This window comes from Porites lutea, chromosome 1 (assembly GCF_958299795.1).
Source record: "Porites lutea chromosome 1, jaPorLute2.1, whole genome shotgun sequence".
In the NCBI taxonomy this organism is placed as follows: domain Eukaryota; kingdom Metazoa; phylum Cnidaria; class Anthozoa; order Scleractinia; family Poritidae; genus Porites; species Porites lutea.
The window spans coordinates 43,477,286-43,500,570 of NC_133201.1; the positions used below are offsets into that span (position 1 = coordinate 43,477,286).

The window sequence follows — 23,285 nt, forward strand, 5'->3', positions numbered from 1 at the left end:
ATTGCACCTTCTTCATTTTGTGGATAACAATTTTTAAAGTCTAAACAGTTTTTCCAGATTTTACAGTTATTAGTTTTTTGACATTTTTTACATCTTTGATTGTGTTTATTTATGTGTTCTTCATCAAAAGCATAACTTTTTTTTGTAAGACTTTTATTGAGTTCTTCGTAGTATATTATTTTATGTAGTGGAGTGTTGTCTAAAAATTTTTGTTTTTCAGTATCAATGTTGTATTTTTTGTAAACTTGTTTTCTTGTTAGTTTGGTATTCATTTGTATTATAGTTATTTTAATGTTTGAATCAGAAAAATAAAATTGATTTTTTTTAAAAATATATACGCGTGTAGGAAAAATGTCTATCTCACACAAAGGCTTTTCAGATATTCATAGAGAAAATGTATTATATATAAAAAAAAATATAAAAAGAGATACTACTGATATATATAATTATGATAGTGATGATAGTTATGATTATATAAAAGATTATATTTATACTTTTATACGTCAACAAAAAAAAATAAAAAAAATGTTAAAAAATTTAAATTTGTCTGATATAAGAGATTTAGAATTACTCGATGATAATCAGGATAAACTAGTAAGAGATTTTTATTACAATTATGTTGTAGATCCAGATGTATTAAGATTAAGATTAATGAGTTTAAAATATGGTTATTAGAATACACAAAAAATAAAATTGATTTAAGTAAATAATTATAAAAAAAATATAATGGGTTTTAAATCAAAAAACAGTAGTTTAAATATTTGTAAAGGTTTTGAAGTTGGTGGATTAACATTTGATAGTCAAGACGATTATATATATTTTAAAAGTCTTGATGAAAAAATTAACCAAGTAGTTCAATCAGTGAAAGATGGTAGCATTGATTTAGAATCTTATTTTGATAATATTAAATCAATTAGTGTAAAAGAAAATTATCCTGATGCAAGAGAAGTATTTGATGGTATGTTTAAAAATGCAACAGAATTATTAATTTATAATGATTTATCATTTGAAATTGAAAACAAAGTTGGTAATTATTTTTTTAAAAAGATTAATGTAAAATATTGTGGTTACGATTATGATAGATATATTTTTGATAATATTAATTTAATAGAATATTCTGATGGTTATTAATAAAAAAAAAATATTTTATTTTATAAACATTTTTTGTGTTTATAAAATTATTTAATCTATTAATAAAAAAATATGAATGGAAATATTACGAATCCAATCTACACTGAATGTAATAATTGTAGAAATCAATTATATCTTGAAGAAGCATTTATACAAAAAATAGACAGAGAAAAAGTTTCTAGTTATTTAAGAAGTTTAAAAGAAAATGGGGATGATTATAAAATTAAACATATAAAAAAGTTGTATAGAATTTATAAAATTTTTTATCAAATAAAAAGTTTAATATATAGTAAAGATACTTTTGAATATACTGATAAAGATTTATCTATAAATGATTTTTATACTTTTTTGGTATATGTTATTGGTTGTATAAAAGAAGATATTATTAGTTTTATTGATATACTACAGGATAATGATTTTAATAATGATGAACCATTACTGGAAAAATTAGATGAAAATCAGGAAAATTTTAATATTTATCTAATTTTTAAACACTTTTGTGATAATAGTGATTTAATATAACTAATTAATAAAAAATGGAACCAATATCTACAGAAACTACTCCTACTAATAAACCTTTATACATTCTTACAGGAGAAGAGTTTAAAAAATTAACAAAAGATGCTAAAAAACTCGGTGCTGAATCACTTGATTATTCAACACGTAAAAATAGTAAATACATGGCTAAACTTCCAGGTGGAAAAAAAGTACATTTTGGATCTCCTTTGTATGAAGATTATACTATTCATAAGGATAAAGAGAGAAGAGATAAATATTTGTCTCGTGCTATGAAAATCAAAAATAAAAAGGGAGAATTAACTCACAATAATCCAGAATCGAGTAATTACTGGTCGACAAAACTTCTTTGGCCTAGAAAATAAAATATTATGTTTAAAAAAATAAAAAATAATATAAAATGGTTCTCATATTGGAAAATGGTAAAAAGTTTTTTACTCATCCTATTTATGAAAAATATGCAGCAAATAAAGATGGTGAAATTATGAATGTGCGATTAAGAAAACCTATGAGAGGAAATATATGTCATAGTGGTTATTTAATTTTTGGAATATATATATCAAAAAATAAACAGAAAACTTATATTTCACATCGATTTATTTATGAGTGTTTTTACGGAGTGATAGAAAAAAATAAATGTATTAATCATATCAATTTTATTAGAACAGATAACAGGTTGGAAAATTTGGAAGTAGTAACAACAAGTGAAAATAATAAAAAATCAGCAATTAATAGAGATTATAGTTTTGTAAAGAATAATCATAAAAATAGAAAAAAAGTTAAGGGAATTAATTTGTTAACAAATGAAGAAGTTATTTACAATAGTTTATCCTCAGTTAACAAATTACTAGGAATTAATGCAGGTCATGTTAAAATGATTTGTGAAGGATTGAACTATTGTAAATCAGCTACTTCAAAAAAAGACGGTCAAAAATACAAGTTTGAATATTTAAAAGTGGTTTAAGGATTATCTAATTATTAATAAAATGCAGTTGTCAAGTTACGAAAATATTACCCAAGACAATATCGTGTTTAATGAGAGCAAAGAGTACAAAGTAAAAGATAGCAAAATCAAATATAAACGTATTCCAATTGAAATTAAGTATCCAAATAAGAAAAAAGGTCCACTTGTAATAGAAACTCCAGTTCTTTTCTCTTTTGGAGTAAATGAAAAGAAAAACCAAGATACCAAAAAGTTAGTAGGTTACTCAGTACCAGTATGTCTTTGGTCTCGCGATAGTGAACCCAGTACTAAAGAAAAAGAATTTTTTGATGTTATTAATAATATAACAACTGCATCACAACATTATTTAGAAAATGAATATGGTCCTGATATGGCATCAAGTTTATCTTCACCACTTTACTATAAACAAATAGAATACACAGACAATAAAGGAAAAAAGAAAACAAAAGTTGATGAATCATCAGCACCAGTTCTTTATGCAAAACTTATTTATTCAGAAAAAACAAAAAAAATTCTATCTTTGTTTAAGGGAAAGGGAGGTCGTGATCTAAATCCTTTTAAATATCTTAATCAATACTGTAATGTTAAATTGGCTCTTATAATTGAAGGAATTTTCATAAGTAAAACTGTAACATCTTTACAAATAAAAGTACATGAGTGCTATGTTAAACCACTCAAACCTAGAGAGTCTTTATTGGCGTTTGAAGAGGAAGAAGAAGAGAGTGAGGGTGATTATACAAAAAATGGTCTTCAAGCATTACTTGAAAAAGTTAGTGATGAAGAGTAATAATAGTATTTTTATTTTTAATACATTTTTTTTGTATTAAAAATCAACTAAGTCGTCTAAATTTACCCATGAGTTAAATTTGTCAGGATACCCACTCCATTTTACTAATGCTAATTTATTTTTATTATCTTTTTTAATAATTTTTTCTATTCTATAAGTTTGTTGTTTTGCTTTTTGTAATTCTTTTTCATAAAAAGAACCTTTAATTTTTTTTCCCATTAAATCTACAATACTATACGTAACAGGTTTTGTTGGAAGAATATTATCAATTACAAATATTTCTTCTGTCCAGTTTGGTGTATAACCTTTATCAAATACTGGTCTTTTATACTTAGAAATTCTAACTTTATCACCAATTGTAAACTTAGGTTTACCAGGTTGTAAGTAAATTAAATCGTTATACAAATTATACCAAACTTGATTTTTATTTTTATCTTTACTTGCTTCAACAGGAGACATTTTTATACTGGTATGATAAGAGTTGTTATAATTATCAAGTATTTTACTAAGTTTATCCCAGTAAACAGTGTTATTATTAACAGTAAACATTTTCCAAATTCTTTCCTTTATTGTTCTATTCCATCTTTCAACTACACTAGATTTTTCTTTGTTTTCAGTATAATATGGTATTATTTTTTTAATACCAAGATAATTTTTAAAATATTTACCTGTAAATTCGGAACCTTTATCTGTCCAGAGCATTTTTGGTTTTCGTTTACTTTTTATTATTATATCTCTGAAAGCTTCATATACAGTTTCAGCTTTTTTATTTGGTAAACCTCTTATCCAACCATATTTACTAAATACATCTATTACCATAAGTAAATATCTAATTCCATTATTCCACTTACTAAACTTTTGCATTTCTACCAAATCAGCAGCCCAGATATCATCAATTCCATTTGATATTACTCTTCTTTTTTGAAATTTTCGTATGATTGGTTTGTGAAGTTCGTCGGCTAATTGTTGAGACCAATCATTACTCAACGCCGACTTGCGTTTAAACCCATTCCAAGTTTTTGTTTTGTATTTATCATAGTTCTAGCCATAGCATGCCCCCATTGTCTTTTTTTCCAAGGAATTGCATCTAGTGATTTTATCATTTTTTTATCAGCCTCATTTTTACATTTTACTTGTTCACTTTTTGGTTTATTTCCACAAACTGTGTAGTCAACATCATGTTGCATACTAACCGCATCAGTTGGTCCTGTTGGTTGTTGGTAGATTTCTAATATATTACCCTTATCATCATAACGAAGTTGATCGTCAAGAGGATTACCAGGACCGGTATAATTATGACCTGGTAAAACAAAACCTTTTTTGGGTGCCACTTTTAGAATAGCGTTATGAATATCTAATCCTCTTCCATCCAACTCTGGTCTATCAGTTTTATACTTTTTATTTGGTCTAACTTTTTTTGAAAGTTGATCCATTGCTGTTCCAACAGAATCTTGAATAAATGGTGTAAGTTTATTTATTCCATAGTTTACAGCTTTCTTTTGAACGTTTTTATTTCTCATTAACTCACTTGCTCCATATTTACCCATTTCAACTGCTTTGTGTCCCATCCAAGGTAAACCATAATGTACAAATCCATCAACTGCTGTACCAACTACAGTATCAAAGACGCCCGCCCCTTCAGACGGGCTGATTAGTTTTTTGACCTCTTTTTTGTTTTTCTCTTTTTTCCACTTCCAGTTTGAGAAGCTGTACCAGTTTTTACGTATCTAACTTTTTTAATTCCACAAACTGCACATCTACAAAAGAATTGAGTTCTTCCTCTTTTATCTTTTTGGTAACCACTTGGTTCTGTACAAGGAGTTACTCTTTTATCTTTAATACAATATGATTCTTTCATTTAATATAATGTTTAGATAAAATATGTCTACTAGATCTAATTTTCTTAAAAGTGAGCTTACAAAGATATATAATAACCTTAATATGAGTTATGAATATGCTGATTTTTCTAGATTGGAAAATGATACTAAATTTATAAAAATATTTGAGTTGCTTATGGAAATAAGTGAAAAAGCAAGTACTCTTAACAAAGTTGTAAAAGGTAATTATCTATTTGTATAAACTATTAATAAATGGAAAATCTTAGAAAAAAGATATTGAAAATTGAAGAATCATTAGATGAAGCTTATGAGTTAGTGGGTTTTCAATATTTAAAAATAGAAGAAAAATATGAAAGAATTGAGGTAGGATTAAATGTAATTGAAAAGAAATTAAATGAGATAAAAAAGTTGTTAAGGAAAAGATAATATAGACTAATAATAAATGGAAGCCAAATTCTTTTCTGAAATTGAGAAAAATATTGATGTTAAAACAATCAAGGATTTTGAAAAAGAAGTGCGATCAAAAATATATAATGAGATGGAGGCACTTAGAAAGAAAAATGATGATCTTTCCAGAGTGTTAATGGTTAGTGAATGTGAGATGTGGAAAAAAATTAGAAATGAGGAATATTCATGGTTGAGTATAAATAATGATAAAAAGAAAAAACTTTATAGACTTATTGACATTTACTCAAATTTTGTTGACATAGTTGATAGTGTTAGAGATTTAAACACAAAAGTTGAGAAGGTTAAACTATTAAAGAATAAACCAGTTGATAGTGATTAAAATGTGAATAAATATAATATTTATTACAAATATTATATTATTTTATATTATTTTATATTTATTCTCCAAAGTATGCTTTTATAAAATCACTATTGTCATCATCAAAATGAGGGTTATGTATTACATCTAAAATACTATTACCTCTCTGTCTCTCAAATAAATAGTATAAACACCAATATCCACAAAGTACAGTATTTCGATTTTGTATTTCATCCATTGAGTAAACTATACGTTTTCCAGAAGTATTAAAATATCTTAATGCTTCATTTGGCATTATTAGTCCAAAAGGATCAAAATACTCAACTACATTGTCTATATTTCTATAACAAACCCAGTGTGTTCCAGGTCCTTCAATATCATCTAGATTAATTATTCCACATTCTTTTCTAATATTTTTTGGTAGTCTATCACGACTATATATTCCTCTAAAATTTTTAATACCAAGTCTTTTTATCCATTCCATAAGGTCAAAGTTGGATAGTGGTTTAATTACAAAATGGTACCTAGAATGGGAATTGAGTTGAATGGGCTGTTTTTTCCTAGTAGTAGTCCTTTTCCCCTGGATTTGGGCTTTTTTTTTTTAACTCCCATTCCTATTGGGTTGTTCCATGTACCTATAAAAGGTGGTGAGTGATAAGGATAACCTTCACCATAAGTAGATGGAGGAGGTGGAACGTAAACATTTGATGTATTGGATGATCCACTTCTATCTACTTGTAGTCCAGAACCAAACATCTTAGATACTAAACTAATTGCCATTGGAATTCCAATAGATGCAAGTGTTCCAAGAAATCCTCCTTCTATTTGTTTACGAGTTGGTTTAATAATTAATCGTCCACCTGTTTGATGTGCTTTGTTAATTTGGTTTATTTGTGATTGTGTAAATTCTCTTACAATAGGTGGTAGCATTGGGAAAAATTTATGGGGGATTGTTATTCCTTTTCCAAAAATTTTATTTAATCCAATTTCTCCAAGTGCAGTGGCAGCACCAGTAGCCAATGCAGGAACAACTTTTGATACTCCTTTTATTGCGTAAGGTAATACTTTTGCTCCAAGAGATGCGAGTGATGAAAATAAGTTTCCACCATGTTTTACAGAACGTCTAATCTGTGTTTTACTTATCTTTATATCCGATCCTGTACCATTTGCAATAGATTTTTTTATTTTAGAAATTTGTCTTTTTGTTAACATTAATTCATCAGAACCTCGAAGATGTGAATGTTTTATTCGAAGAGTTAGTTCTGATTTATTTTTTATAGCAGAAGCTAGTTTTAACTTTTGTCCATCTGTAAGTTTTACTCCGTATTCAATATAAGTTGTCATTTTTATTATAATATTTATATTATTTTGTTTTGGTGGTTTTATGTACCTGCTGTAATATAAATATCGTATGATTTTTTTTTTTACGCTTGTATTTAATTTTGTGTAATCATAACAGCTTGTGTAAAATTCTGTGTAGCTAAGGGAGGGGTTATGCTCTTAACAATAGTTTTCCATTTTGTTGTGTTATTTCAGCTTCAGTTTCGTGAAGTACCAGAGCATAAACATTGTAGTTAGCTGCAGTTGTTCCAGATAACTCATAATGAAATGCAAGTTTTGTCACCCCATCTTTTATGTCTAGTTTTTGCTTGGTTAAGTCAAAATATACAAACGGACATATATCTTCAAAAGTAGATCTAGTAAGAAGTGTACCTCCTTGAAAATCATTGTTAGCATAAACATACTTCATAACATCTCTAAAAACTCTTGAAGGATCTGTTGAAGGTTTGTAGTGAATATCAGGATATTCATTTCCATTTCCTACCTCAAGATAACACCTGTCAAGAGTCCTTGGATCTGTGGAAACACTGAAAGTATTATACAAAAATGGATTTGCTGTTTGTGTATCTATATTTGGTGTGTTAATTATAAAAACAAATACATGTCTTGGTTTTGATATACCATTTGTAATTCTAAAATTACCAGTTCTTTGATTTCCAGCAATGTTTCTCTCAACAACCTCTTTTAGATAAGTCCATTTATACGGTTTAAGATAGTTTTCCATAAATAATTTACTTCCTTCTGCATTGAATACAATCCGAGGTACAAAAAGTTGAAGACGAGTAACTACTACTCTACATCGATTTCCTCCAGCCCTCCAAATAAGATTATCATCTTTTTCGATCTCAAAATTTATTTCGATTTTAGTGTTAGGAAGAAGTTTATCTTCAAGCGCCTCAAAAAATGAATACCTATTAAGTGGAATTTCACAGCGTACTGTGGATGATGTTCCAAGTAAAGCTTTACGCTTTGCAAATCCTTTATTATAAGATGATGGGCTGTTATCTAACATAAAACCTGCTTCATCAGCACCACCAGCAGCATTTTGACGATGAGTAACTTGTCTTTTAATAAATCTATTTTTATTAGCAGTTGTTGATGTATCAAGATAATAAAATTCATTTGTTGCAACTGATTCAGCGTAAGTTTTGTTATACTCAAGTAAATTTTTTATGTTTACACTATGATTAGCATAATTACACTGGTATAGTTCTTTTCCATTTGCTAATACTGATAATCTTGAAATAAAACTATTTGCTCCATTTACAATCCCCATTTGATCATCTCTATATGCAATATACTGAGCGTTTCTAGCAGCTGTAAGACTGTCATCATCTACATTAGCTCCAATAACAAAATTAGTACCATCACGTTCTTGAACTTTAAAATCTATTGCTATTCTAGCATTATACCAATCAAATGGTGTTACTTCACCTGAATTGTCAGTGATAAATTTAAGGTTATTTCTATCTTGATCAGTGTTGTTTGCTGGAGCTGTATTAATAGCTTGTTCCAGATCAAAAACAACATCTTCATATCTCTCTAGATAATTTGGATTTCTAAAAGACTTCATTTTATTTTAATAATTATATAATTTTTTTTTAGTTTAATGAACCTCCGCTAAGAATGGAATTCAGTCTTTTATTTATTTCTTGTTGACTCATTTTTCTTGTTGGTAAACTTTCAACATTTTTTTTTGAAGGAGTTTTTTTGGTGGATTTTACCTTTTCTTTGGATAACATTTGCACTATCTTATCACCAGCCTTTTTACCAGAATATTCACCAGTTTTTGTTGCAGTCATTTTTAGTAATTTATCACCACTTTTTTGTGCACTCTTTTTAGCAGTTTTTTTCATTGACTTTGCAAATGTTTTTTTTCCAAAGGATTTAAACCTATCCATCATTCCTTCTCCATAAATATGTTTTCTTGTATATTTACCCAATTCAGGGTCAAGTTTCATTTTAAACTCTGATTGTCGCATTATTTTATTTTAATAGTTATATAAATATGAAGTATTACATCGAGTGAAGTATCAAAGTCATATACCAATCTATACCATTAAAATTTACTGGTCTTCCAACTGAGTCTGTAACAAATATTCTCATTTCATCAATTTTAAACGCAGAAACGTCACAATATAATGGCCTTTTAGGTTCGAAAGTAAATGGAAAAGATCTTGTTAAATTATCAGTTGGTATTACAGCAATGGTATTTGTATTTATTCCATTTACAATACTATTAGTTATTGCGGTTGTGTTTATATTTAACACATCAATAGAATTTGTTATATTTGGTAGTTTTGTTCCATACTCTGTTTTTGTAATAAGTTTTTTTTCAAATCCAATCAAGTCTCCAAATTCTGTTCCTCTTAGATCTAATTGATAATCACCCTCAATTGATACTAACACTCGATAGGTGGATAGTATAAATGATATATTAATTGAATAAGTTTTATTTCCACTTGAGCCTGATGAGTGAGATTTTTGATCCATATACTGATGAATATAATCATTAATATCTGAGTAGGAATACATTCCATCTGTAAAAGTAATTGTTTGCCAAGTGGATCCATCGTGAGTATATTTAATCTTATTATTTTTATAATCACTTCTAATGTTGTACCAAGAGTAAGTCATGGACAACCTATCAAGAGCAAGTTGATGTTTTTTTTCAGGGTCAAGTTTTAAAGAAGGATTAAACTTAATAGTAAAATCACCAGGTCTGCTTGTTCCTCTTTTTTCCCTATTTATTGAGGAAATATGAATAGCTTGTTCTTCCATTTATCTAATTGTTATATAAGTTTTTAGTAAATGATTTAGTTGTTTTTTTGATATTACTTTCATTTGGTTTAGAAGATGTGCTATTTGAGAAAACTCAGGTATCACACCATTATTACCAGCTAGAATTGATCCACCGAGTAATTCAAGTCTGTCAAGAAGTTGATGTGGGTTGTTAAAGTAAATCATTCCAGAGCCAGATTTTGTTTTATAATACTTAAGATTACTTAAGTTTGTTGAATATATGCTTAATATGTTATAATTTTTTATGTTTTTTAATGTTTCTTTTTGTGGTTTTTTACTTTTTGGTTGAGCTAAAAAATAACCGTTTTCTTCTCGTACAAAATCTGCGGTGTTTTTTAATCTTTTATTAAACTCTTCTAAATCAATATTAACATCTTCAATTACTTTATCAATGGTAGAAACATCTTCTTTAAAATATTCGGAAGGAAGTTTGTGATATTCGTTAATTTTAAGTATATCTTGTGCTTCTTTATTCAATAAATATCTATCTAGATCTTCAGTTGTAAATTTTGCTAATTGTGGTTTTACATCTTCTTTACCTTTTGCACTTGCTTCACCACTTGCTTCACCACTTGCTTCACCACTTGCTTCACCACTTGCTTCACCACTAGCACTACCACTAGGTAATTTAGCAAACTTAATTTTTTCTAATCCTTGAGTTATAGCAAGTCTGTTTTGATTAAGACCTTGAGTAAGAGCAAGTTGATTAGCTTGAAGTTGTGCTAAAGTTTTATTTTGCTGCTCATCAATACTTTTTTTAACACTCTCTTGAGACTCAATAAGTGGTTTAAATGTTTCTGTAAAACCTTCTCTCATATTTTGTTTTTGCCATTTTGTTTCTTTTATAACATTTCTCACTTGTCTAGTCAAAGAGTCAGCCTCAATTTTATTTCTTGCAAGTTTTTTATACTCTTCAATATCCATTTTTATATATTAATTAAATAAAAAATTTTATGTAAAAATATCTTAATCATTAGATAAAAATCCAGTTTTTTTTTTATACTGTAATAGATCTTTCAAATTTGATAAGTAAATTCTTAATATGTTATGATTTGATATATCCTTTAATATTTTTTTATTTATACTCTTATCTTTTGGTCTTGCTAAATAATAACCGTTTTGCCCAAAAAAATTAACATAATCTTTTATTTTTGTAGTATAATATTCTATTCTATCATAAACTTCTAAAAATAAAGTTTCAATATCAATATAATCATCTTCTAAATATTCAGAAGGTAGTTTATAAATTTTATTATGAGTGAGAGCAATTCTTGCATTATCGTCTAATAAATTTCTATCAATGTATTTTTTAATAAATTCTTTATATTTTTTAGAGTTTATATCTCTATAATCTTCATCTTCATCTTCTTCTTCATCTTCATCTTCATCTTCTTCTTCTTCTTTATCATCTTCTTCATCTTCATCTTTATCATCTTCATCTTTATCATCTTCATCTTTTTTTACGTAAAAATTATATTTTCCCTCATTTATAGTCAAAATTTTTTTAATAGCATCTTGAACTTCAATAAGTGGTTGAAATAAATCAATAAAACCTTCTCTCATATCTTGTTTTTTCCATTTTGTTATTTTTATAACATCTCTTACTTGCTGAATTAAAGCATCAGCTTCAATTTTATTTTTTGCAAATTTTTTGTATTCTTCAATATCCATTTATTTAATAATTAAACTACATATCAAATTTATATATTAATTAAATAAAAAATGGAAATACCAAACTATGATAGTTTAGATAACCCAGAAAAAAAATATAAACAGTTATTTCCTTATATGCCATCAGATACTTTTAGAATGTTAATTTGTGGAAACAGTGGAAGTGGTAAAACTAATTTGCTTTATCATATGTTAATTAAACCACTTTTATACTATGATGAGATTTATCTTTACGCACGTAATCTAGAACAGGATAAGTATCAAAAGTTAATTCAAAAAATGAGAGAATTAAGTCATAAAATGGGGTATGAAATACTAAATGTTAGTAATGATGAAATAATTCCAGTAACAGAAATGGAATATGAGGATAATCAAAAACTTGTAATATTTGATGATTACGTTTGTGATAAAAATCAAAGAGAACTTATTGATTATTTCATCCAAGGTCGTCATAAGAATTGTTCTGTAATATACTTAAGTCAATCATTTTACAAAACTCCAAAGGATATTCGATTAAATTGTTCTCACTACTGTCTTTACGAATTTCCATCATCGAGGGAAGCAAATCGTATATCATCAGAATTAGGAGTTGATAAAGAAACATATAGAACAGCAACAAAAAAACCATTTACATTTTTGTACATTGATAAGCCTAAAAAACGTATTGCTAAAAACTTTACTAGTAGTCTAAACTAATAAATAAAATGGGAATATTTAACGAACAAAAAGATAACTCATTTGCTAGAGGAATTCAAGGAGCCCCAGGAGTTGGATTTAATCTTACTTCTGATGGTGATTATGATATGGTAAATAAAAAAATAAGAAATGTTGGTACACCAACTGCTAATACTGATGCTGCTACAAAGAAGTATGTTGATGATAATTCTAGCGGGGCACCCAAAACATCAAGATTAACAGTTGATGCAAATATAGATATGAAAGACCGCTTTCGTATTTTAAACCTTAAACATCCAAATGATGCAGATGAGCCAGCAACAAAACAATATTCAGACAGTAATTTTCTTAATAGAGATGGATCAAGAACAATGATTGGCAATTTAAGCATGAATAATAATAAAATAACTAATGTTGGTAAACCAACAGCTAATAATGACGCAGCAAACAAAAAGTATGTGGATGATAAACCTTCCTCATCAACAAATCTAACAATTGATTCAAACATTGATATGAGAAATACATACCGAATTAAAAATCTAAGCACACCACTGGATGCAAAAGAACCTCCTACAAAAGAATATGTAGACAATACATTTCTTGATAGAGATGGTTCTTATCCAATGAAAGGTGATCTTAACATGGATAATCATAGAATTTTAAACCTACCAATTCCAATGGGTCCTAAACAACCAACACCATTAGCCTTTACAGATATAAAGTATCTACATGTTGGTGGAACAAATAAAATGTTAAACTCACTTAACATGAATAATAAACCTATAATTGGTCTAAGACCACCTTTTAATGATACAGATGCTGCAACCAAAAAGTATGTTGATGATAAAGGATTTACAACAGGTTATTTTAAAAAAGATGGAACGGATTATATGAGAGGAAACTTAAATATGAACAATAAAAAAATTATTAGATTAAGTAATCCAACCCAAGACAATGATGGTGTAAATAAAAGTTATGTTGATAGTCTAATTCATCACACTGCAGTTCAACCAAGTCATTACAACGATCAGTTTACTTTTCTTATGTCTAATGCAGCACAATGGACTGATGAAATAGATACTGGAACTAGTTTTGTTATATCAAAAATAGCAGACTTACCTCCTTCAAAAGGTAATTTTCATAACTATAACCACAAAGTAATTTATGTAAAAATAAACAAAAATTCTCAAGGTGGATATAAGTACAAAATGTCAGTTAACTTTTACAGATTAACCGCTAATGTTGATTACACACTATGTTTGGAAATACTAAACACTGACTATCAACTTTGGCATAAATCTCAAATAAGTGTAGACAGAGGAACTTCAACAGGATTATCAATTGAAAATGTAAGTGTAAAAAAACTTAGTCATAGATATACAGATGCAGCAAATCAAACACAATATATGTATTACCATAGAATAATAGTTAATTTTAAAAAGTTGTCAACTGGTAATAGGTTCTTTCTTCATTTTTTAGTTAATATACCACAAGAAGGAAGTGACTTGTCTGTTTATCCAAGACAGTTTTCAGGAGTTTATTTTGTTACTTATGGGATCGTGGGTAAAGTAAGCAATATCGACCCAGATAAAGTTTATGACTATCACACAGCATTTGATATCAAACCAACAGAAGTTACATACAATGTTGACATAAATACAAATAATAAAAAAATATTAAATATTGATCTTGATAAAAATAATAATAATAGTGCAGCAACAGTTGGAATGGTAAATGAGTTTAATACAGCAACAGTTGGAATTGTAAATAAAAATTTACCTTTTATAAAAAATTATGTTTACAGAAAATATTTTGAACATTTTTTTGACTTTAGCGATTCAAACTATTATGTTCTAAATAAAAGTTCAATTGGTGTTGTGTTTAATGCTTTGTCCTCTATTACAGGAAATTCTGCACAAAATATTACATTTCCAAGTAAAACAATGGATAACATAAAAGAAACTGGATTAAGAATAAATGATTATAAGATATCTTTTAAACCACCAATTAAAAATACAAGTTACACTTTATGTATTGTTTTTTCTCATTTTAAAAGAAATAATTTTAGTATAAAGAAATATGATGTGTCTAATGCAAATTCAAGACAACAACTTTTATTTTTATACTATTTATATGTGACTCGTGCACTAAACATAAGTATTGGTAATGTAAATAAAAATTTAGCAATACCAGGTAGTTTTAGTGGAAAAAAAATAGTTTTATGGTTAACAGAAAGTATTAATGATAATATTACAAAAGTTAATATAAGTAACTATTCCGCAGACTTAGACGCTAATATTGTAAGAACTTCAGCTAACCTTGAATTTGAATTTTCGTGTAAAGATTCAGTGATAGAAAAATTTATGTACTCTCCAAACTTTTACGACATTGACTCTTCAGTACATCATCATATATTACTACAAGAAAAGATAAACGGAAATTATGTATTATAGACTAAACTAAGATTATATACATAAAATAATAAAAATGAAAGATATTTTTGATTTTAATCACATAGACCCATCTCTATCAAAATCTGATATTAAAACATTAAAAGATTTTTACAGTTACTATCATAAAAAATATTGGTGTTTTAAAAATACTTATAAAAGTTATAAATTTCTTGATAATTTTTTTACAATATCTAGTATATGTTTGGTAGCAATAGGAACTATTACTGGAGGGGTTACACTTAATCCAATTATTCTCGGAGTTGTAAATGGAGCTGGTGTTATTATGACTGGAATTGGAAAAAAACAAAATTATAAGAGAAAAATTGAGATGACAAAAATTGCATACACTACTTATGAAAAAGTTCTTATTGAACTTCGAGCTGCGCTTAGAGGAGATGAGTGGAATAAACAAGAATTTGTAGATAAAATGAAACTAATAGATGAAATGATAATTGATCAAACTCCTGAACCGGATAAATTTATAGTAAAATATAATAATAAGTTTAATAAGTAGATTTATTATATAAAAATGTTAAAAACTATTGTTAATTATACCAACTTTTACTACCCCACAATTAAAAATATAAATGAAACAGAAGATATTATAAAAACAGCATTGGTGTATAGATTTTTATACGAACATTATGTAAAAGATTATATTTCACTTGAAACAATAATATATCGTTTAGATTTACAACCTATTAACTCTAATAGTTCGATAATTAAAAATCACCTGATATTTCATAGAGCATTTAAATCTTTTTACAAACATTACAAAGCTGGAAGAGGATGTGTTTATGTAATTGATTGTCCAGTAAAAAGTGAAGTTCTTGGGTATCTAACAGGTATTTTATACTGGATTTTTCATAAAAAAATAATATAATCATAGATAAAAAATGTCTTCTCTCATTATTTTTAAAAAAGATCTTGAAAAACTTGGTAAAAAAGTAATGAAAGAATTTTATGAATATTCACATGACAAAGAAATGTTAAGTTATCCTGAAGTAATGTTAAAAAGAAAATACTATGATTCATTCATTATCAAAGATTATTTATTAGATAAATTAAAAACTCTTAAAAATCCTCTAGAAGATGAATTTTATAAAAATTTGATGACTAAATTAAAAGATGAAAATCCTATATTAAAAGATGATAATGAATATGAAAATGTTACAAATTTGTTATCTAAATTAAAAGTTGATATTAAAGATGAAACTCTTGAAAATTTGTATTCTAAAGTAAAAACTGTGTGTGAAAATGAAACTCTTGAAAAAGCAACTATTAAAAAATTTTTTTCTCAATTAGAAGCTGAGATTAAAGATGAAACTCTTGATTTGGATTTTATTTATCATTGTTTAGACCAAATAAAATATAAAGTAAAAATAGATGAACAAATAGATTTTGAAATAAACGAAGATTTTTCTTATATGAAAAAAGCATTTATTAATTTGTATGATGTGTATCATTACGATTATACATATTTAGAAGATTAAATTTTTTTATACTAAAGTAGTATAAAAAATTATTTTATCAGTTCTTTATAAGTTCTTTATAAGTTTCCCACCAACTATCATAAGTTTCTAAAGTTTTAGGACTTATTTTAAGCTTTATACTCTTATACTTTTCACACCCCATTTCATCCAAAATTTTTTTTATTACATAAGTAATATTTATCATTCTCTTTCTAAAATATTGTTTGTTAATATGGGTCATAATGTAATTATCTATTTTTAATAATCTGTTGTAAAGTTCACATTTTTGTTCATCAGGAAGATCTATTAGTTTAGAAATCTGATTAACCTTTTTATCGTAGTAATACTTCCTGTGATAAATACTCTTTTTTCTATAATGTACCCTATCATAATCTTTCACATCATAAAATCCTAATACATGACCGTTTAACATTCCACATTCATAACATATTTTTTGACCAAAATCAAAGAAAAAAGATTCTGTATTTTTACAGCCTAAACATGAAGATACTGTTGACTTATCACCCTGACTTTCTTCTTTATAATTATGTAAAATATTGAGATATTTTTTTATTTCTTCTTCTGTATATGACATTTATTATATTTAATTATTTTATCTTAAAATATATTATCTGATAGCTAGAGTATGTATTTGATCGTTTAATACTTTTCTCTTATCATCTCTATTGCTTAGAGCTACTTTGTTAACCTCTTTAGAATATATATCATGTTTCTCACTTTTTATTATTTTCATAGTTCTCATTTCTTTTTCACCAGAAAATAAACATCTAACATAATCATCAAACGTTAATAACTTTTTTATCACATTTTTTTTTATTCCTTTACACTTTTTTAATTCTATTTCATCCTCAAGTTTATAGCTGTATAGATTAGGACGTAAACCAACAAAATGAGTTATCTGTTTTCCTGATGCTTCATCCTTAAACATACCAATCACTTTTTTGTTAACTCCTGTTAGTATACCAGAAGAATGATCTGTTGGATAATCACTAGTATCAAATTTATTTTTTATATCATAACATATATCTTTATAAAAATCTTTTGTTTTAATCTGATACATTAAACTGTCAGTATCTGTAAACAATAACTGAGCTTTTTTTCCATATTTATCTTTGATATAATTATAATGAAAATCAAACATTAGAGTTTTTGATAAGTCTAAAATTGCTTGACCAACATATACTGGTTTATTAAAATACACTTCTGTTTTTTTCATATGAATAGCAATAAGATTTCGATCAAATATTGTACATCTATCAAAGTTTGGACGACTTGATAGTTTTAATGCTTTTTTACGATCATCAACAAGTTCTATATTTTGTCGCTTTCTAATATTTTCTATTGTTTTACCAAAAACTGAATTGTTCATTAGTTTAAAAAAGTCTTTCTCAAAATTGTTTGCAGCAGATTTTCGAAGTTCTGTATTTTTTCTTATATATGGTTCCATCCAAGGAGACTGATAAAATGATATTCCTCTGTGAACAGCAGTAATTTTCATACCCAACTCAAGACATTGTCTAAGAGCTCTGTAATGAATAACATAATTTTTTCTTGGTTTAAAATGACATATCAGTTTTTCAACTTTATCAACCTTCATTGTCTCAGGTGCAAGAGGATAGTCATTATGAAGATCCCATAATTTTGGTGGATACTCCAAATCAACTTCAAAAATATACCCCTTCTTACCAGTATTCGCCATACTATTATTTGTTTTTTCTAAAATTTCCATCACCTTTTCCACTGTAATATTAGTTATCTGCTTAAAACCATGTGTTGGTAAATTTTGAGACATAGCCCAACCGTAAAGATTGTTTGCGTCCAAATATTGTATAAAAGATGATTTCTTTTCAGGATTATAATTTTTCATATATTTGTTATTAGCTTCTGCATACCTTTTTGATATGTGTGTTATTCCTCCACGAATACCACGCTCAATCATCATTAACATATCGTAATCACTTAATAATTCTAAACGCTGACTTGTTGTTTTCAAACATGCATCCCAAGCTAATCCAGGAGATGTGTAGTAATGAGCTGGATCTAGCTTGTAATGTTTAAGACAAGTTGCTCTAAAGTTTTCAAACACATCTGCTAAAAGCATGACATCAGATTTTAGGTAAAGATCGTGATAATCTCTTATTGTTTTACACCCAAATGTATTCCAAACTTTAATCGCATGTTTGTAATCTTCATCACTTATATCTTCATCATTTAATTTTGAATAAAACCCCTGTTTTGGTGGTAATTGTTTTTCAGATAATTTATCAATTGATGATACATAGTCATAAGGAAAAACTCCTTTACGAGTTAGTAATGAAGTGTTACTCTTAAAAGTATGTTTTGTAATATGAAAATCATCTTTGTTTAAATTTGAAACAAGATTGGCTAGTGATGTTTGCATAAATTTAAACGAGTCTATAAATCTTATTTCAAAATTTATTGGAATAATATCACCATTAATATGATTGTACTCTCCAACTTTAATAGTTTTAGAAAATGAAATATATTTTTCTTCAGTAGATGGTATACAACTAAGATCACCATCAATTTTAGCAAGTTGTTTAATAAATAAATGAGCATCATAACCCTGAAGATTGTGAAGTATAACTGGTAGTATTCTTGGTTTTTTACACATAAGATTACATTTGTTATGTGCTGCTCCACGGTACTCACCTGTAAAATGACAATGATCTCTAACTCTATCACAACCTAATTCACCACCACAAATATGACAATTAACCGCATTATTAAAATCTTCAATATTTTTTTTACTCATTACTAAAGGTTTTGGTTTACAATAAAAATCTTCATATATTCCTTTAGTAATTTCTGTAAGTTTTTCTACAAATATTTTAGCAATATCTTCATCATCTGATTGTTTTGTATAAATGATTGGTTTAATTCTTTTATTTACAACACCCTTTACATAAAAACAAAATCCTGATGGTTCATGTTTTTGATAGTTATAGTTGTAAGAATCTTTAGGATTGGGAGAACAGCTATTCATAGGCATAGTAAAACATTCAAAATCTGCATATACAACAAAAGGAATGGGAAGTTGTTTATCATAATTAGTAAAATGCAAATATGTTTTTGGACCTGGCATTTTTACAAATGATGTTTTATTACTAGAACAATATTTGATGTGTTTATCTAATAATTCTGGTTTTGTAAAATGACAAAGACATCTCTTACAAATATTAATTGGTTCATTTGTTCTTGAAGTAATTTGACTACGTACAAGACGGGAAAAGTTTTTAATTAATGAATAATGAAATTTACCATCTTCTTCATACAAAAATAAATCAATAGTATTTTTACAATCTTTCTCAGTCATTCTCAAAGGATAAATAGTCTGTCCTTCATTTGAAAAAACATTTACTCCTGGAAGATTTGGATTAAGTTTTTCAAATTTGTTAATGTCTTTTACTTTCATTGGAAATGTAATTCCTTTAGTATTAAGATCATTCTCATACTTTTTCAAATCTGTAAATCTACAATCATTCTTTTCTCTTGGATAAAGATAACGAAGTACTGACCAAATAAAACATTTATCATCTTTATTAATAATATTAACAATTGCTTTTTTTCTTATAATCCAATCTGGAAGAGGAGTATAAGAAGAACCTTTCATTGGTTTTAATTCTGTTGTATGAATTTCTAATTGTACAATTTCTTTAAAATACCACCCACTACCATTTTGTTGATAAATAGCTATATTTTCACTAATCTCTTTATAAGTACTTCTTAATATAACTTTTTCATCACTTGATTTAAAATTATTAAAAGTACTAGAATTAAAATATGATTTATCTTGAATATACATAAATTTATCACTATCTTTTGATATTTTTTCTTTCTTTTCCATCATACAAACTAAAACAAACCTTAATTTAGTATTACGATGATTTTTAATAAATTTTTTAATAGTATAATAATATTGTTCAAAAAAATGTTTCGGCAAATAACCCGGTTTTCCTTTTATAATATATTTTTTAGCAAATTCGTCTAAAGATGATTTTTCAACTTCAATTCCTTCTTCATGCTCCTTCATAGCTCTCTCAAGAGCTTTTCGTAAGTAAGGTGGGGTATCTTTTGAAATTTTTTTATTTTTTATACATTCCTCAAAATACTCCTCAAATGATTTTATCTTTTTTGGTTTAACTTTTGGTATAATTTTACCTTGTTTAATTTTATTTCCAATATTTCTCACTTTCTTTATTTCAGCAATTACTTTCATCTTTTTTTTCAAATCCTTATAATCTTTTCTAACTTTTTGTTTGTCTTGTGATAAAATCTTTTTTAATTCGTCCAAAGACAAACTCATAAGTTGTTTATTTGTAGATGATTTAGACATATCTTATATTATTAATTATTTTATTTTTTTAATTATCAATTTTTTACTACAGTGTAGTATAGGAAATGATTACTTCTGGCTCACTTTAACATTTTTTTCTGGCTCTTCGAACAAAAGAGCGACTACTTGAGAGCGAATGAGCGAGTAAGCGAGTAAGCGAGTGAAACGAGCGAAACGAGAGAAACGAGTGAATGAGAGAACAAGAGGAGCGACTTTGTGAGTTGAGCCAGAAAAAAATGTTAAAGTGAGCCAGAAGGAATCATTTCCTATACTACTAACGGTACATTTTCCTTCACAGCAACTGAGGATCACAAACCAAGTTTAGTGAAAAAAAGCGCAACTGGTGATAAGGTAAGACTAGGAAAATTAAAATTGTCAAGGTTATGACGAAGTGCTCGCCATTTGATTGCCGCATGTTACTCGAGAGAAAGGACTCCTATACACGTAAAAATTACGGACAGCTCTCTTGATCGAAAGAAACCACATCCCTTCAAACTCTCCTGTTCTGGACGAAAAGACTATTGAGTTAAAGATCCGTTTCGTTGAGATTCTTTTGTATGCTGCCCTACTGTTATTCCCCATGCGTAAAAGGTGGTACACGTATCACTATTATCATAGTGGTCAGGGGTTTGGCAGGTGATAGGCTTTGTTCGATGCGCACACCACTGTAATTTAACCCCCCCGAAATGCACACACTTGATTCCGTTCTTTTGTCTCGTGTATTATAAAGTTCAACTAAAGGATTGTAGTAAAAGCCTAATCGTCTTTAACTCTTCAACCCACAGCTGAGTCTAACAACAAAGGAAGTTCAAGTGGTTTTGGTCAATGAGATTGAGGGAGCGCACGTGCCTATGCTGTTAGTACGTTCGTCGATGAAAGCAAAGGCTATTGATTGGTCCGCTCAGGTAACATTCTTGAAGACCAAATCTTTCTTGACTTCAAATCGACTGTTATTAACTAAAAAAGCTCGCTCCGAGTGGCTTAAGTGCCTCAAAACAAAATTTGAAATCCACTGGTGTGTTTAATTTGCCCATTTAGTACAGGTAGTCGAACTGAGCTAATTGTCACCCGGTTAGTTAGCTCAGTTGGATAAGCGCCGGACTGCCAAACAGGAGGCGGCGGATTCGATCCCGGCCGAACCAACACTCAGGGTCTTTAAATAACTAAGGAGAAAGTGCTGCCTAATAATGTCATCTACAAATGGTTAGACCTTAGTCTTCTCGGACAAGGACGAAAAACCGTGGGCCCCATCTCACAGCCTTTGCTCATATAAAATTATATGGGACGATCAAAATGATGTTCGTAAAGAGTAGAGGATGTAGTCCCCGGTTTGGTGGTGTATCTCAAAGTCACTTCCACATCGGGGGGCTTTCGTAAGTAATGAATTGATTGCAAACAGCACCATAAACAGTCTGGCTAAGTCCCCCAACCGGTGTTGTACAATATCCATGAAAAGACCAAAGGGAAATAGATAATATCTAGTGATAGTTACAATTTACAACAAAGGGTTGTCTTTTATAAACCAGCTTAAAGTGGAGGGAGATGTGGCAGTTGAGATATCTTACTACAATGAATGTCTGGCTGCGTGGGAACCTCTTCTGGAACCAGTAATGATCGAGCAGGAGAAAACAATGTGGGAAGTACAGATTAAGGTAACTGACATCATTCTATTTGACAAAAGTTATAAAAATTCTAAAAATCTAAAACTTTAAACCACAAACCCTGTTAGCAAATTCCCTTTTTCCAGCTAAGGCACGCAAATTGTCTTGATGAAGCGTTCCAGTGTTTCGCAGCATAATAGCTGAAAGAATTAAGACCAGATTTGGTGCTATTCACCCTGGGTAAGGCCAATACATTTACTTCCCACAGATTGTAATTTCTTGTTCTGACACCAAGAAGACGATTAATTCTCGCTGGCGCTCTTTCCTGAAAACAACTGTTTATGATCATTATTGTATTCTAGCGTGTCTGAGGGCGCGCTCGTTCACTTTCTCTAGCTTGCTAGTGTTTCTGTCCCCACAATGGTGCCAGACTTGGCTGCAGTAAACTGAGGTAGGCAAAATATAGGCGCGATGAAGTTCTTCTTTACTTAGTTTTACAAGGTAAATTATTTTTGAACCTATTAAGAGAAGTTACCTGTTCCCCCACTTTACGACAAATATCGGGAATGTCGGCATCAAAATGGAGCCTGTTATCTAGTGTGACACCTAATAACATGATATCTTTAGAAATAGGGATCAGTTTGTCCGCACATCTGATAGTTGCACAATGATTAGTGTTTCCCTAAACCGGTACAGCGTGTTGGCTAAGTCCCTATTTATACCCTCCACGACGACCTGGGAATTGGGATTAGAAATGTGAATTTTCATGTCGTCCGCATTATTCATAAGCTTTTACTTCTCCATAGCAAAGTTGAGATCATTCATTTAATAACTGCGTCGCTTAGTGGAGGTGGGTGCCCGGGGTGTCCAGGGGATTCCACTTTTGGCAC

The 23,285-nt window shown here is 28.4% G+C and overlaps 1 protein-coding gene across 1 annotated transcript in view; it reads left to right on the plus strand.

Annotated features, from left to right (window-relative positions):
* LOC140951856 (intermembrane lipid transfer protein VPS13C-like) overlaps positions 1–23,285 on the plus strand; it is a 139,190-nt gene that overhangs the window by 52,434 nt on the left and 63,471 nt on the right. The window contains exons 70-72 of the mRNA XM_073401220.1: positions 21,093–21,145; positions 21,580–21,699; positions 22,321–22,446. Coding sequence (XP_073257321.1) covers positions 21,093–21,145; positions 21,580–21,699; positions 22,321–22,446 — 299 coding nt within the window. The remainder of the gene's footprint in view (positions 1–21,092; positions 21,146–21,579; positions 21,700–22,320; positions 22,447–23,285) is intronic.